The sequence below is a fragment of the Heteronotia binoei genome, chromosome 1, assembly GCF_032191835.1.
Source record: "Heteronotia binoei isolate CCM8104 ecotype False Entrance Well chromosome 1, APGP_CSIRO_Hbin_v1, whole genome shotgun sequence".
NCBI lineage: Eukaryota > Metazoa > Chordata > Lepidosauria > Squamata > Gekkonidae > Heteronotia > Heteronotia binoei.
In genome coordinates this window covers 116,970,667-116,986,266 of record NC_083223.1, presented here as the reverse complement: position 1 = coordinate 116,986,266, position 15,600 = coordinate 116,970,667, and the positions used below count along the sequence as shown (strand labels likewise).

Genomic DNA, 15,600 nt, shown 5'->3' with positions numbered 1-15,600 from the left:
GTACATACTTTTAAAAGCATATGGCTCCCTACTACATCTGTGCGTAGTGGTTTTAAAAGATATACAGAGTATGCAAGGGATCATGGTTTGTATGTAGTATACCACAAAGAATGAAAATAAGCACTGTAAAACTAAAATATAATTTCATATAAGTCTTATACAGTCTGTGTTGTGGATTCTTTGTTCTTAATTCATATAGCCATGCATGCATGTTTCAAAGTATTTTTGTTATACCAATATGTAGTTTTTAATCATTATACATTCAGTATTATAATTGTCATCAAACACATGCAAGTGGATATTAACAACAGCATACACATATTCATCATATGTGGCACAAAATGAAAGAAATATAATTCCTATATGCTTGCCTGCCTAAGGTGTCACAAAGAAGAGTGACCAAAATATCACAAAGGAGGAGTGACTGCTTTGAAACGTGTATGTATTGCTGTGGGTATTAGAAACAAACAATCCACAATGTTGACTGTCTAAGACTTATATGGAATTGTATTTATTCAGTTTAACATGGTGTTTATTTTCATTCTTTGTGGTTTAAAAAAAGCAGGTGAATGCTTCAGATGCTACAAAGCTAGTTTCATGTAGAAATTTATTAGCCATTCTTATACTCTACTGATGGAACTAAAATTCATAGGCAGCTTGAAAAATCTAGTAGGGTGGTTTAATGTTTTATAGTTACAATGTTGAAAGGCTTGTGTGTTGGATAGCCTGCTAGATGCCATATGTTTTACCTTTATGACCTTTAAATTCATAGCCTTCTGTCTTTCTGAACACTAGCCTCCAGTGGTTAAAACTGAGATGGTGACCATTTCAGATGCTTCACAAAGAACTGAAATCTCCACTAAGGAAGTACCCATTGTTCAGACAGAAACTAAAACGATCACGTATGAATCTCCCCAGGTACAGATGTACAGTTTAGAATACCATTTTTAGTTATGTCTTGGGCTAAGCTTAGTTCAAGAGACCAGGTTGTCCAGCAACTTTGAAAACAATATTTCCTACAGTCACAGTACTAGAACTACAAAATTACAGACTTACCTCTACTTTTGTGAATATTATTGAAATGCCATATTTATTTCAGCTATCTCAAATGAGTAATTTAGATCCCATTGAATCCACTGTGAATTTAAGTTGTCATCATCAGTAAGCACAGATTCTGTAGCTTAGTCCTAAAACTGGCAAGTTGCACTTTAAAAAAATCTTCAGGATTGTTGCCTTGGCTTATTCATTTAGTCAACATTGAGTGTTGTCTTTTTCAATTATCCAGTTTGATGGTGGTAGTGATGCTGGTGTACTGCTGAGTGCACAGACGATCACAGCAGAATCTGTTTCTACAACCACAACCACACAAATCACTAAGGTAAATGAACCAAAATAACATTTGCATGATTTCCTCTTTTACCTCATACATTGATTAGAAAGTGTGCATTTTATTGTATGTTGCTGAAAATTTTTGAAGCGTGTGATTTTGCAGCTGCATACTTCTCCAGTTCCTTAATCTTTTATTCTGTTTTACCAGGGAGATTTATAGGTAATACTTCATGTTGCCTTTTCTCCCCCACATAATGCTGTTTATACCTTCGTGTTGTACTCTCAGCCCCAGTGTATTGTGAAAACAAATTTTGAGCTGGTGCCCATCAAGTGTTTTTAAAAGCGATGGGGATTTTGCCCAGCAGGGATTCTGATTGACCGTTGGAAATCTGTTTGGCTGTGCAGATTTAAAAACAAAACATTGCTTTGGCATCAACTGCCACCACTGCAGCGGGATCTTCACTGAATAACTGAAGTTAATGCAAGGAAAAATTTAAAACAATATGCTTGTTTAAAAAGGTGACCTGTTAAGCAGAACCTCTGCCTGAAATGTTGATTAATTACCATTAGAATTATGCATAACCCCTCACTCCTTGGCAACCAGTGGTTTGCTCCTTCTCCTGTGGCACCCTGTGTCAGAATTCCAACACAGCCCCAAATGTTGGGGATTCCTGTTGTAGATTATGGTGTTTCTCTGTCACCTCACTGTTGAAAGCCTCAGTATGCAGTCTTGATGCCTCAATTGAGGGTATCTTTTTTTCTCCTGTAGTAAATGATTTGTTAGTCTTTCTGAACTATAAGCATGAGGAATTGTGAAGGTGGTGGGAGAGTTTTTTTACTTTTCTCTGTGTTATAGACATATCACTTCATCAACATTTAATAGCTTTTGTTGGCCGTGATTGCATATATTTGGTGGTGAAATACTTTGTTGGAATTTTTCCATCTGCTTCTCTTAGTTTGAGGGTTTATTGAAATTGTTAACCCCAAAGAATAATTAAAGCATATTTTATAACAAAAACTTCATCAACATTTAATAGCTTTTGTTGGCCGTGATTGCATATATTTGGTGGTGAAATATGTTGTTGGAATTTTTCCATCTGCTTCTCTTAGTTTGAGGGCTTATTAAAATTGTTAACCCCAAAGAATAATTAAAGCATATTTTATAACAAAAATCCTACAATCTGTTTGAAACCCCTTTTTGATGTGTTGTCTTTCTGCTACCAGCTGTGAAAGAAAGCATGCAGAGATGAAAAATATTTTAGTGCTGAAGAGCTGCTGAAGATCTAGGCTAGAAAGCCAGAGTCAGACTTTAGCAGCTTCCGTTTTCTGGTTGAGAAAGCAGATCAGAAGGTTGAGGCCACTCTGCTTCATCAGCTTTTCATTTAACATTATTTTACACGTGACCTTAGAGTGCTCAGCTGAACATTCTGACTTGAGCTCACCCATTGCATTAAACCTATTCAGAGACTGCCAGTCTGCATGCTGATCCCCACTTTTTCAATTGATAGATCGGGTAAATAGCAGAGACTTTTAGCTTTTGCTGATCAGGTACCTTCTTGCTTGATCTAATGAGACAGTAATAGGTTGAACATTCTTTATTGATTACCATTATTATCAAAGTAGAGGTTGGACACGACTCTTCTGTACCACTGCAGTCTTCCAACAGCAAAATTCAATTCAATGGAACCACTATAAAAACTTATCTTTTTTTCTTGTGAACACTCTAGACAGTGAAAGGTGGTGTGTCAGAAACCAGAATTGAGAAACGGATTGTTATCACTGGAGATGCAGACCTTGATCATGATCAGGTGAGAGAATGAATGTTAACTCTTTTCAGGCTGAAAAAGAAGCCTCATTATGTCTTTGGTTAATTTTCATAACGTTTCATTTACAAATAGATTGCCTCAGAATACAGGAGAAACCTACCAAATAATTAACAATCACTAAATTATTTTAATTCGACCTGCTCTTTTATTTTGTGGTGCCATTCTGATTCTAAATTAATGGTAAATACACAAATCAACAGAACGGGGATTAAAATTTTGTGTCTTAATTCTAATCTACCAAATAAATTTAATTTCATATCTTGATGTGCCTTTAGCGCTTGTAAAATTAGGCATAAGAGCAATTTGTCCTAGCCCAGCCTCAGTATATCTGGGGAAAAAGTCAGACAGCATCTTGATTTAATAAAACTCAGAGATCTCCATAATGCTAAACTAGGGTTGTACAAATATTGTGAAGCCCTGAAATAAACTTTTTAGGAATACATCATTTCAATGCAAGTTCCTTGCTCAATGTAATGAATATCTAATACTTTTATTTATATAAAATGTGTTCATATTTAAACATGTCCAGTATTATTTCAGTAGATTCAGCATCTCTGATATCATTGTAATAAAATGCTTTTATTTGTTTTTAAGACAAGCATCTACCATATATTTTGCATTCTTAAGAAGAAAGAGTTGTACAGTTTGTATACTCCAATTATCCTTAATTATACAATCCAAATGATAAGTTTTACTTCTCAGAATTCAACTTTTGATTTTTTTTTAAACACTGGTAACTTGGAGGTTGACTCCAGAAGAATTGTCAGCAAGTAGGTGCTGGTAGATGTAGCTTTTTGCCATATCTCCCCAGCAGTTCCTTCCAGCATTAATTCCCAAGGCTATGTCCATTCCACATGGACAAACAGCTACAACAACAAAGGGCTGCAGTGACAAGAGGGAAGAAGGTGAAGTCACATTCCTGTTTCCACACAGGTTCCACAACTCAGAGATCTGAAGGGACTGTGGAGGGGAGAGGAGTGTGACAACAATCTTCATTTGTCAGTGCCTTCTGTTGAATCCAACCTATCGTTCCATCAGGCTATAGGTTTTCTTGACTTTCCCGTATCCTTCCCTGTTCTCTTTAATTCATCAAGATATTGGCAGATAATTTGCCCTTGTTCTCCAATTGACTATCAAAGTTTAGGCAAACAAAAATAATTGGTGCATGTATTCTGCCTTATATCAACAAGTGCATATATGAAACAAAACAATTCAGCTGGTGCTTCAGGACAGAATTATGGAAACCTGTTATTTCTCTGGCAACACAGATGGCAGGGATGGAGTCATTCATAAAGAAGGAATGGGTAATAGGAAGTAGAAATGCTGAACTGTTCTCACATGCATCAATTCTCCCATCTATATGTGTCCAAATCCCTGTCCTCCAGTGAAGGATACCATTGCTTTTGTGCCTGCTGTGCATGGAGGCATGGGTGCCTTCCCACTTGGTTCTCTTCTGACCTCTCCTCTGTCAGTCCTTAACATTAATTCTTGAAGATAATTTCCTCATCTTTCCTCTCTTCCTCTTTAGCTTTAGGAGAGAAAAAAACACAGACTAGTCTTTTCATTTTGGGACATTGTCTTCATTTGAATTATCCACATTTCTCCTTTCAATAATACGGGTGGCACGGTAGCCTTTGCTGAGTTTGCAAAGCCAGACTCCCAGGAAACAGATATGGTTTCCTTCTCTTCTAGGCTAGTCCTCCACATACTGTTTCATTCAGATCCCCTGCAGTAGAATTGATCTCAAGGGATTTGACTCTCCTTCTATTTCTTGCTGTTCAGAGATGGTTCTCAACTCCCTAAAACCTATGAGGAAATCTTGTGAAGCTGGATTGAAGAAGTTATCTGTTTACACTCCCATCCCATGTCTCAGTCCTTCCTCAGTACATAATCAATTACATTTTACATCTCCAGAGATCTGGGCTAGGGTTTTTCTCACTAAAGGACACCTGGCAGCTGTTTCTGCTTTCCAGAACCACATCTACCACTGTCTTGTATCTTCCAAGCATTTGGTCAAGTGCTGCTTAAAATGTTTGAATCATCAGAATCCTCGAGTTAAGCACCAAAAATGAGGGAGGATGGGTTGGTGGGTTGGGTTTTTTGTTCACCTGTATGTTCAAACCTCATCCAATCTCAGAACTTGTTACATTCAAAACTGCCTTTTTTGTGTTTGTCAAACCAGCTTTGACAAGCCACTGGGTGTCTGGATGAAGGATATTTTTGTTTTGGTGGAAAGTAGTCATACTTCACTCAGACCATTGCATCTTTTCTAAACTTGTTTTGCCCTTTCTGTTTCCTTCTATTATACTGCTTGTGTTCTTCCACAGGCCTGAAGCAAGGCTGAGAGAACTCTTTATACTCTGGATATCAAAACGTATTTTTGATATTATCTTGAAGGCAATAAGGACTTGCAATTTTTTTTTCCTGCAGTATTTTTAGGTTTGGGTCTATTGTACCTGAAATTTTTTTGGGATTCACAAAAAAACCCTGGATCCCAATGCCGGTAAAGTATTTGGATCTGGGATGTTTCAGAAGACTCAGTTTTTTCCAGGTCCATTAGACCCAAACAGAAAAACATGCCGGGGGGGGGGGGCAGGGAGAAGCAACAGCAAAGCCGCTAAAAACAGCTGAGAGGTGGCTCAGCTGAGGCTCTTTTGGGTGTTCCCTTTAAACTGGACTGCCCAAAAGAGTTCACTAAGCAGCCAGTCCTGCAGGGAGAACTCTGCTCACAGGCTCAGCTGGTAGTCTGTTGGGCAGCCCAGTTTTGCCAGTATTTCCGAATATATAGTTTTGACTTTGCTGTGTGCTTTCATATATGAAGTAGTGTAAGATGCCAATTTACCAAAATTTCTTAAGATAGGTTGTCCAAGTTTGTCTCACAATAATGCATTTACACATTAAACAGAAGAATTTAAAGAAGCATCAGTATGGCATATGGGGTTTGTGCATGCACCTTTGAAGGCTACAGAAGAGAGTTAGAGGGTAAGACATCTTGAATTCTCCTGGCTTCTCAATATGTTTAGATTGAAGACACAACCCAGCTTAGTCATACTGATGGACAAAGTACACACTATTGGTAGAAACATAAAATGTATACCAGTGCACATGAACTAGAAAGCCTTTCCTAGATCTTGCAAAGTGATTTAGAACATGTGTCAGAGAAATGGAACTCATACTCTCAGACATGGGTTTTTTACATGTTATGCAGACAAGTAATTATTGCATGTATTACAAAATTTAACATGAAAAAAATCCTTTCAACTGAAGTCTTTAAAGTTCCAGTTTTTAAAATGGTTTAAAACTTGTTGCACTTTTGATCCTAAATATGCAGGTCCCCATATAACTTCCAATATGCAAATGACGGTCAAAATTAGTTTACACCTCCAAACTTCCAATGTATGAGGGCTGCTGATTGTTTTATTTATTTGTTTAGATGTTTATACTCTGTTTTCTCCCCTATGGGAACCCCAAGTACCTTACAACATCATCTTCCCCTCTTCCTTCTATTCTCCAATAACACCCCTGTGAGCCGCATGAGGCTGAGAGAGCTTGACTGACCCAAGGCCACCCAATGAACTTCCATGACAGGGTGGGGATCTGAGCCATGCTCTCCCAGATTCTCCTCTGAAAGTCTAGCCACCATAATACCACTCTGGTTTTACTAACAGAGGAATATCATCTTCTATTTGTCTAGTTTTTCTTTCAGAACATAAAGTGACCCAGTAAGTAAAGTACTACCCAGTTGAATTGTAGCCTAACTTGCTAATTAATTTAAGAAAGCAATGCGATGTTAACATCCGCAGTTATTCAGTCAGTTCTTTTCAATATTTATGCAGGCATTGGCACAAGCCATTAAAGAAGTCAAAGAGCAGCACCCTGACATGTCTGTAACCAGAGTGGTGGTGCATAAGGAAACGGAGGTAGCAGAAGAAGGAGACTAAGGTAAGAACCTCAAGCATGCATATACTTGGAGACACTGGAGAAATGCAAGCAGTGGATGGGAGACAAGCTGCAGCATATTAATTGGCTCATAAGATTGGATCAGCTAAAGTGGACACAGAGAAGTAAATATGGATAGGTGCTTGCTGCCCTACTTTTCAATTATGTAGTCTCAAGAAGTGTACATGCACACAAAAGTTTATACCCAGATACAACAGACCTCTTCTACTACTCTTCCTCAGAGGCTAGATTTTCCCTCTGTTTTTCTATCACTTCACTGATTGAACAGCCTTTGTAAAAAAAATTTCTTCTCCCCTGAAGAAACTTTGGCTGTCCCACCCTTTGTCAGAAATATATATTGGCTATTTGCTCAGCCCAGGAACCTGAGAGAAGAGTTAGGATCACTCTTTATATTAAATCCTTGAAAATGGTACTTGAGACACTTTTAAAATTCAAACATAACAGAAGGTTTTATTTAACTGGGGTAAGATCAGGTGAAATTGGAGGCTGAAATTACTGAGGCAAAAACAGTATATGCATAGACTTTTGTTATCTATCAGGCTAATGAGAGGTTCTTAAATTATTCAGTTACTTTATATTGAGAAGTTTTTGCATTCCCAAACACACTAATACACTTTATTTTTATAATTGACAACTCTTTTGGACCCAGAAGGCTGGTATCCTCTTCCCAGTACCCAAACCGCTTCTCTTGGAACAGCAGTACACTTCTTGTTAACAAACTTTTAGGTCTCTAAAGGTAGTTTCTAATCATGCCAGACCAGGGACCTCCATATTCCTCAGAGATACTCTCCCTGTTTGAGTGGGTAGAGAGTCATCTTTCTCTAGAAGATCTTTCTTTCAGCCTGAATGGGAGTCTTTTTATCCAAACCTGCTTGCCAAACTTTCCCTCAGTTCTCTGTGTTCAAATGGCTCTTTCAGCTAATGCTGAATTCAAACTATATTCAATCACAGCTGATACCTGACTTTGTCAACACTGAACCCTTTTTGTCAGGGCTATTTCCAGACAGTCTGAGTACACATCTCTCCTCAGCTAAGGCAAGATTCTGACTTAATCTCCTCAGAATATAGCTTCCAAAATACTAGTTTTCTGCTCAGCTGATGCTGCCTAATCAGATTGCCTGGAACAGCCTGTCACTCAAGGTTCTCTGGCTTTGTGAAGAATTAACCCTTCACAGTCCTGTTGTTGTATGTATGGCACTTTTAAGCCCCTTGAAAAGTGCGGTTTGTCACAACAGCATTAAACTTTTTTGGTCTTAAGGGTGCCACTGGACTCAAACTTTGTACTGTTGCTTCAGACCAACATGACTACCCATTTGGGACTCAAAAATTGTATGGTACATTGAGATAGAGCACTGTCCAAAGTCTTATTTGGAAAGCAGGTTCAGCATTTGCAACCAACTAAGCTGTTTGGGTTGTGTCCAGGTTTAAAGTGAATGTGGTGTTGAAATCCTGGATTTCTGAACTACCATGGGAAGTTGGATTGGGGCTTGCTCCAGTTTTTATCAGGACACCCTTTTAATGACATCCACAAAAGGATGACATCCATCTCCTTACTGTCCCTGGGCCGAAAGAAGCCCGCTTGAAATCCACCAGAGAAAGGGCTTTCTCTGTTATGGCCCCTACATGGTGGAATCAGCTGCCGGAGGAGGTGAGGGCCCTGCGGGACCTAGCTCAGTTCCGCAGGTCCTGTAAGACGTCCCTCTTCCGGCTAGCCCATACCTAGCGTGAGAACCTAACGCAACTTGCCAGATTTCCTTTATATATACTTGAATATTTATTAATTTTTATCTGTTTTATCTGTTTTATCTGTTTTAATTGTCTATTCCCTCACATGTTTAAATATTGCTTATTGTTATGTGGGATCTATTGTTGGAAGCCGCCCTGAGCCATTCGTGGGAAGGGCGGGATATAAATTCTAAATAAATAAATAAATAAAGTGGACATCCTAAGTGGCGCTAGTAAGATTTGTGACTTCGCTTTAGAGACTGTGGATCCTGATGAGAACCATTTAGGTCCTCGTGCAGGTGATGAACTTGCAAACTCAATAGGCTCTGCCTGCTGCCCCCCTCTCTCTTGGGTGTCTTTGAAGCAATAGCACAGAGCTTCCAATTTAGTTCTCAGTTTGCTTGGAGCCACAGGCATCAGAATAGACTACAATCCAGTTCCAAGGGACTCTCTGCTGCACCTTTTGCTACTACTGCAAAGACATCTTTGGTGGAAAGTGGGCAGTGAGTAGGATCTGATACACCACCTTCAAAACATAACTTATGAAGAGACCAAAGTACAAGAGCCGTGCAGCTTCATACAAAATATAGCACAGAAACATCCCTCCTTTTCACCCAAGGATTTCCCCCCCTTTGAAGTGATTAAAATGCTTTTTAAGACAAGAGTTTTAATCACTAAAATGTACAGCAAAAAGACAGGGGGCCTTTTAAAAATACTTTTTCCATTGTAAAAATCAGAAGCTTCTGAGGAATACTGAAAAAAATATTGTCTCTCATATATTCTTTTGGAATGAGTAAAATGTGCTAACAGCATAGGTGCAGCTGTTCACAGTTCTCTCTTGTTTTATTATTTGGATGTACATGTAATTCTTGTAGAAAACTAGGCATTTATGCTTTGAGTATGAACTTGGCATATTTATTGTATTGAAGCTATAAATTACAATCTTACTAGGAATAAGGCATGTTGTGGAGAAAAATACAATGAGCTCTAGAAAGAGGCCCTGATGAGTGCCCCTCCCCCCTTGCTGTCTTCCCACCATCCAAGTGAAGGCATTAATTCCCATCCCCACCTCAAGGGGAGCTATCTCTGCCTTCGGAAAGCAGTTGTAATTCTGAGTGACCTCCTCACCTAGAGATTGGCAAAAGTGGTTCCCCAGGAGGAAATGGCTGATTTAGAGAGTGGAGTGTATGGCATTGTACCTGTCTGAAGTTCCACCCCTCCTTAAACCCCACCCTCACCAGGTCCCACCCCTTAAATCTCCAGGAATTTCCTAACCTAGAGTTGGCAGCCTTATCTCCTTCCCTTTATTGGCCCCTCTGACTTCAGCTTTCCGTCATCTCCCCCCTCCCTGCGTAAGAAAAGGACAGTCTTTCTCCACACTGGGGAGGGGAACCAAAGCAGCTTACATCATTCTCCTCTCCCCCTTTGATCTGCACAACAACCCTCTGAGGTAAGTTAGGCTGAAAGTCTGTGACTGGTCCAAAATCACCCAGTCAGCTTCCACAGCAAGAACATGGTCTGGCATACCCCACTCTGAAGCCCTAACTTCTATGCCTTCCTCAAACTCCACCACAGAATCTACAGGAATTTCCCACCAACCTGGAACAGCATTCCTAGTCAGGACTAGCTCCAATGAGTTCTCCATCAGAGGCCTTTAGTGATACCTTTCAGACCAACACTCGCTCTCTGATAGCATTGTTGGCCTTGGGTTAGCCATAGCTCTGGCAGAGGTTGTCCTTGAAACGGCAGCTGCTGTGAGAACCCTCTCAGCCCTCCCCACCTCACAGGGGGGAGAAATATAGCCGATTGTAAGCCGCTCTGAGTCTCTGATTCAGAGAGAAGGGTGTGGTATAAATCTGCAATTCTTCTTATTCTTCTTAAGCACAGGAGCGCTATCTCTATTTCTCACTTTCCCTCCCTGTCTCTCTGTCTGTATCTGGTCTGCTGCCATGGGACACCATTTCTCTCCCCCCCCCATCTCTTTCTGTTTCCTTTCCAGAGGAGGAGAGGGAGGAGTCTTCAGCCAATCAAGGGAAGGCTTTCTTTGGTTCTTTCCCTCGCTCTTTCCCTCCGCCTCCTTCCCTCAGCCAGTTCTTTCTTTCCTCTGTGAAGCTGTGCGACAGATGGCTCAGCTAAAGGGGGAGTAGAAAGAGCCAGAAACTGCCAGAACCAAAGTTGGTTGCCTTTTAATGACAAAATTAGCTTGGCTGGCTGTCAACAGCAACTCAGGAGGGAGGGAGGAGCAGACTCAACCAATGGCACACAAGTACTCTTGATTGATGGTTTGACAGGTCAAAGGTTGATGGAGGTCACCAGGGCATTTTTTTTGTAGCAGGAACTTCTTTGCATATTAGGCCACACACCTCTGATGTAGCCAGTCCTCCTGGAGTTTACAGTAGGCACTATTTATAGTGATGATGCACTATTCAATTAATTTGACGTCTATAGTAGTCAAATTTAATTAACCAGAAAGCTAATTATTTTCAAAGGAATTTTCAGACTGGAAACATCATTTACTACATACATTCCCCTCCCTCCCCCATCCCCAGTCTAAAGAAGGTCCAATTCAGTTACTGAATATCATCTTCTGGAAAGCTGGAAGCCTGATATATTTCTTAAGATATGGGGAAGGTAGCATTGTGGGTGCAATCTGAAAAAGAAGGTGGTTCTTGGAGAAGAAAAATTAAACACCAATTTAATCGGTTAAGAGGGTTTTTTTTTAAAAAAAAACAACAACAAATTTCATACCTTACTGTTTTCCTCTTTTAGAATTATGAAGATTTATTTGTGAATGAGAAGAACTTTGATCATTCCAAGTTGGTATCTTCGTCACTGTTTCACTAAATTCATGAAGGCTGGCAATGACTAGACATCTCTGTAATGAACTACCAACACCAAACTGTATCTTCTCTGGTTCTTTATCATTTACAACTTTATTTTTATAATCACTTCTTAACATTCTTGGCTTTTTTATGAGGGTTAGAGATTTATTATTTTTTGCACAATTCCCTGCCATTTTTATATAACTGATCTCTTGTTTGCATGAAAGTGAACAAAAATATTTAGTAAACACTGTTCACTTGAGCAAGTGTAAAATGCAGGAAAGACAGAATATTTGACTAATTTAGATACAACCTTTTCAAAATGTTTCAGATAGAACCTCTTAACTGGAATGATTTACAGAGGGTTTTTTCAAATTATTCAGGTAAATAAAATGTGTCAAATAATATAAAAAGTACATTGTTTTTACTTTTAAAAAAAGCTTTCCTATAACTTAGGGAAGTAAATTAAGAATTCACCTGGACTTAAATGGATTTTTATATAAATTCCTTGTAACTTTCTCTGTTCTGAGGGTCTCCCGCTTTCAATGGGGAACTGGTGCTGATATATTATAGAAGAGAGGGAGTTATAAAGACATTTCTACTGAGTGAGCACTGTTCTAGTAACCTTTTTTTCTGCACTGCCGTGCCATTGTTCAACTCTTCCTTCGTGGACACTTTGTAGTCTGCACCATTCCAGGTAAGGTTGGAAGGACCTGCTCTCTTCCCTTCCAACAGAGGTAATCTAGGCAGCTTTAAAACCTTAGTGCTTTTCTCTTTAATATGTTATATGTCAAACACTTCCATTATATAATACACATGCAGTATGCTTGCATTATATTAAAACTCATTGTCCACATGTTACAACTAACTCTTCTGTTAAAGCAGTTATACCTGATTTTGGATAGTTTTCCTGATAACCTGTACAGGTTTTAAGGACATTGTGGAACCAGAGGTGCATGCTTGGGACCATTCTTATAAGCAGTATGAGAACCATCTCTATGTGATGAGGCTGCCAGTGAGGAAGTCTGTATGAAAACCTGTTAATTCTCCCTCCCACACACACTCCGCTGTTCACCATGTGTATAGTTGATGCCATATTAAATTTGAAGCAGTTTCAGGTTGTATTAAGTGATATTTTGCTTTCTGTAATACTATTATAAAATAAAGTTTGTTTATTCTCTAAATGTTTCATCTCTTGTTCTTCACACCAAAAAATGAATTTTGGTAGGGAAATGCGATTTAAAATGTGTCATGTGTGAGCATTACAGAGTTGCTAGGAGAAGTCTTCTGTTTTTGCTGTTTGTAAATGTATATTATCAATACCGCTTGGTTTTGTTTAACCTAATACCATTCACATAGTCAGAGGCCTCCAGATCACAGAGTGGTTTTTTCCTAGCAAAGGAAAATATATCCATTCAAACAGAGGACAAAGAATTAAAAGGGGAGTCAGCCTTGCTTGAACACACAAAACTGGTATGTATCCAATGAATTCACTTTGCAGAAGAGTCTACCTTGAGCAAAGGTTCTTCAATTAGCTTTTGAGAAATAGAGGTCCTGGTTAACTGACAACAGCAATATGAATTTCTTAGGACATGTAAACCATACTTTGCCATCAGGGCCAGGTTTGCATATTTCCAGTTGCCATTTCCATAGGTATTTTCTTTTCTTTTTTTTATAAAAGAGCAGCATTACAGTACTTGCATTTGTAGCACTACTAATTGCAAAGGATTTCAGAATGGTTGGGAATGGCTGATGAAAAGCAAAGCCGGTGGTATTTGTTTCCATTTCCTTGTGATATTTAACAAGTAGTTGCATTGTTTGAAGCCAAAGTTCTCAATCAGTTCTGGAAAACTTGTTTTGAGCACTTTTCACAAGGAATTTTTTTTAATTTAAATGATGTCAAACAGTTAATTACATAGCTGTTGATCAAAAGAACTAATATTTGTTTTCCTTGTTTTTGTATAATAGCAAACTGTTTCAAAACTTGTGAAATTTGTGGTTGGTGCTGAACCTGTCTCTGGAATTGAAATCCTCTTTAAAAATCACTTTATTTTTGTTGATCTCAGTTTCCGTTCAGAGTTCCTGAATCTCTTGCATTGGGTGTAATAATCTATAACCGCAGCTGCAGGATTACAGGCCAGGGCAAGTTCTTTGTTCACTGAAAAAAAGGATACAAGCAGGATGTTAATTTACAACAGTAGAACTGAAAAGAGCACCTGAGGTGTGCTGACTTTTGAGATGCTCACTGGATGGTTCACTTTTTTGTACAACTCTTAATGAGAAATTTGTTAGTGCAATACTATGTTGTTGCCATATAAAATAAAGGTTTCGATATGAATATAATGGGTGACATCCTAAAGCTAAGTGGCTTCCAAGGAAAGCAGAACATGAGACAGACCAATTCTGAATATTTGAGATTCTAGACATGCCTCAAGATAAGCCAATTACCATCTGTAATAGTGCTATGTTTTCCTTCCTGTCAAGTCCTTCCACTTAGTGTTGCATGCCTTTTTGAAGAGAGAGCATAGCTGATCCCAACCTAACCTACATGACAGCCATTTAATATCGAAAGCAAACCTATACAACTTTAGATTGGCTTTAAAGCCACTGAAGGCTTTTAAAATTGAGTTAAGGAAATGAATAACACTAGTCCTGTAGCAATATTACAGCACTCTGTGTAATATGGCAGCATATATTATCAAGCATGACACTAGTAGGAAGGCTAACCCATGTCTTGGCTGGGGTCTGCCCAGAGATGTGTTTAGAGTTATCTCAACTAGTATCAACACAGTGTGGAATTAAGTGACATTTCAAAGCAGCTGGAGGAAACTTTAATTGATTGTATTCTTTCTTTGCTGCTCAAACTGCTGCATAGGTTCAACTCTTTAATAAGTTCAAAGCAAGTCTGTGTCATCACTGGCTTGGCCTCCCTGCCCCACTCTTCCATGTTTCCTGTGTAGTTTTTGACTCACCCTCTGTTAGCTTGATCCTGAGGTACGCCAGCAACAGCAGCAGAAGCAAAGTCACAGGCAGGAAAATTCCTGTGAAAAGAAACCATCCAGGCAGTGTGGTCACAAATGCTGTCAAAATGTTGCCCATGTTAGGATGCAGTCTGTGCCAAGGCCTCTGAGTAGAGCAGCTTGTTTTCTTTTTAGTTTGCCTTGCTCCTGCAGCAGGGCCTTTGTGCAGCTCCCGTTAATGTCTTTCCTCTTGGACTTTGCTTTGTTTATACAAGTCTGTGATTTCTAATACAAGGAGCTGTTGGTTACAGAGTTACTCAGCTTCAAAGTTCAAAAAATGCTTGTTGGGATTAGCTGGACTTGCCCTGACTGTAGTTAATAGTGAATACAAGTGTTTTTTCCACACCAGAAATGCATTTGGGTGCTATCTCCAACATTGTCATTATGTGTTGAATCGGAATTTTCCCTTTAAGGCAGAGTGCACAAGAAATAGAGGAAGTCATTTCTACAGAATGCTTGCCTTTTCCAAAAATGAGGTCAATTTTTGCATTGTAAACCTTGGAGATTGATATGTGTTTAAGATTTGATGGTGGAAGAGGTCAGATGTATTGGTATGATATATGTTGTATTTTGAAATATCTATTTTTTAAAAACTTAAGAGGTTAATTTTGGAACTGCAGAATATCTTCTGGCAATTAAAATATTGTTTTTGTTAGGTGTTAGATGGGTGCAAACATAGGAGGAAAATGGTGGGGGGGATAATCAGAGGGATTAAGTTGTTAAGACAGAGGTTGGGAGCTTTATCAATATTGGTTACATTTATAAATGCACACTTTGAAAGCAAACAGCCCAGTCTGAGAAGTGAAGCTCTCCTAAACACTCCCTCTCCACAGTCACTGAGCTAAAGCCTTACACCTACAGTGCATTTTAATTGGTACTACTATGTAATGTGTAGGAATAAAATGGTATATCCAAACA

At 39.0% G+C, this 15,600-nt stretch overlaps 1 protein-coding gene across 16 annotated transcripts in view; it reads left to right on the top strand.

Annotated features, from left to right (window-relative positions):
• The window catches only part of EPB41L2 (erythrocyte membrane protein band 4.1 like 2), a 159,783-nt gene extending 146,937 nt beyond the window's left edge, over positions 1-12,846 (top strand). For all 16 annotated transcript variants that reach the window (XM_060239360.1, XM_060239351.1, XM_060239316.1 and 13 more), the window contains 5 exons: positions 796-918; positions 1,286-1,378; positions 3,057-3,137; positions 6,992-7,097; positions 11,610-12,846. In XM_060239360.1, the coding sequence (XP_060095343.1) occupies positions 796-918; positions 1,286-1,378; positions 3,057-3,137; positions 6,992-7,096 (402 nt within the window). In that variant the 3' untranslated portion in view covers position 7,097; positions 11,610-12,846. The remainder of the gene's footprint in view (positions 1-795; positions 919-1,285; positions 1,379-3,056; positions 3,138-6,991; positions 7,098-11,609) is intronic.
• Positions 12,847-15,600: the final 2,754 nt, after the last annotated feature.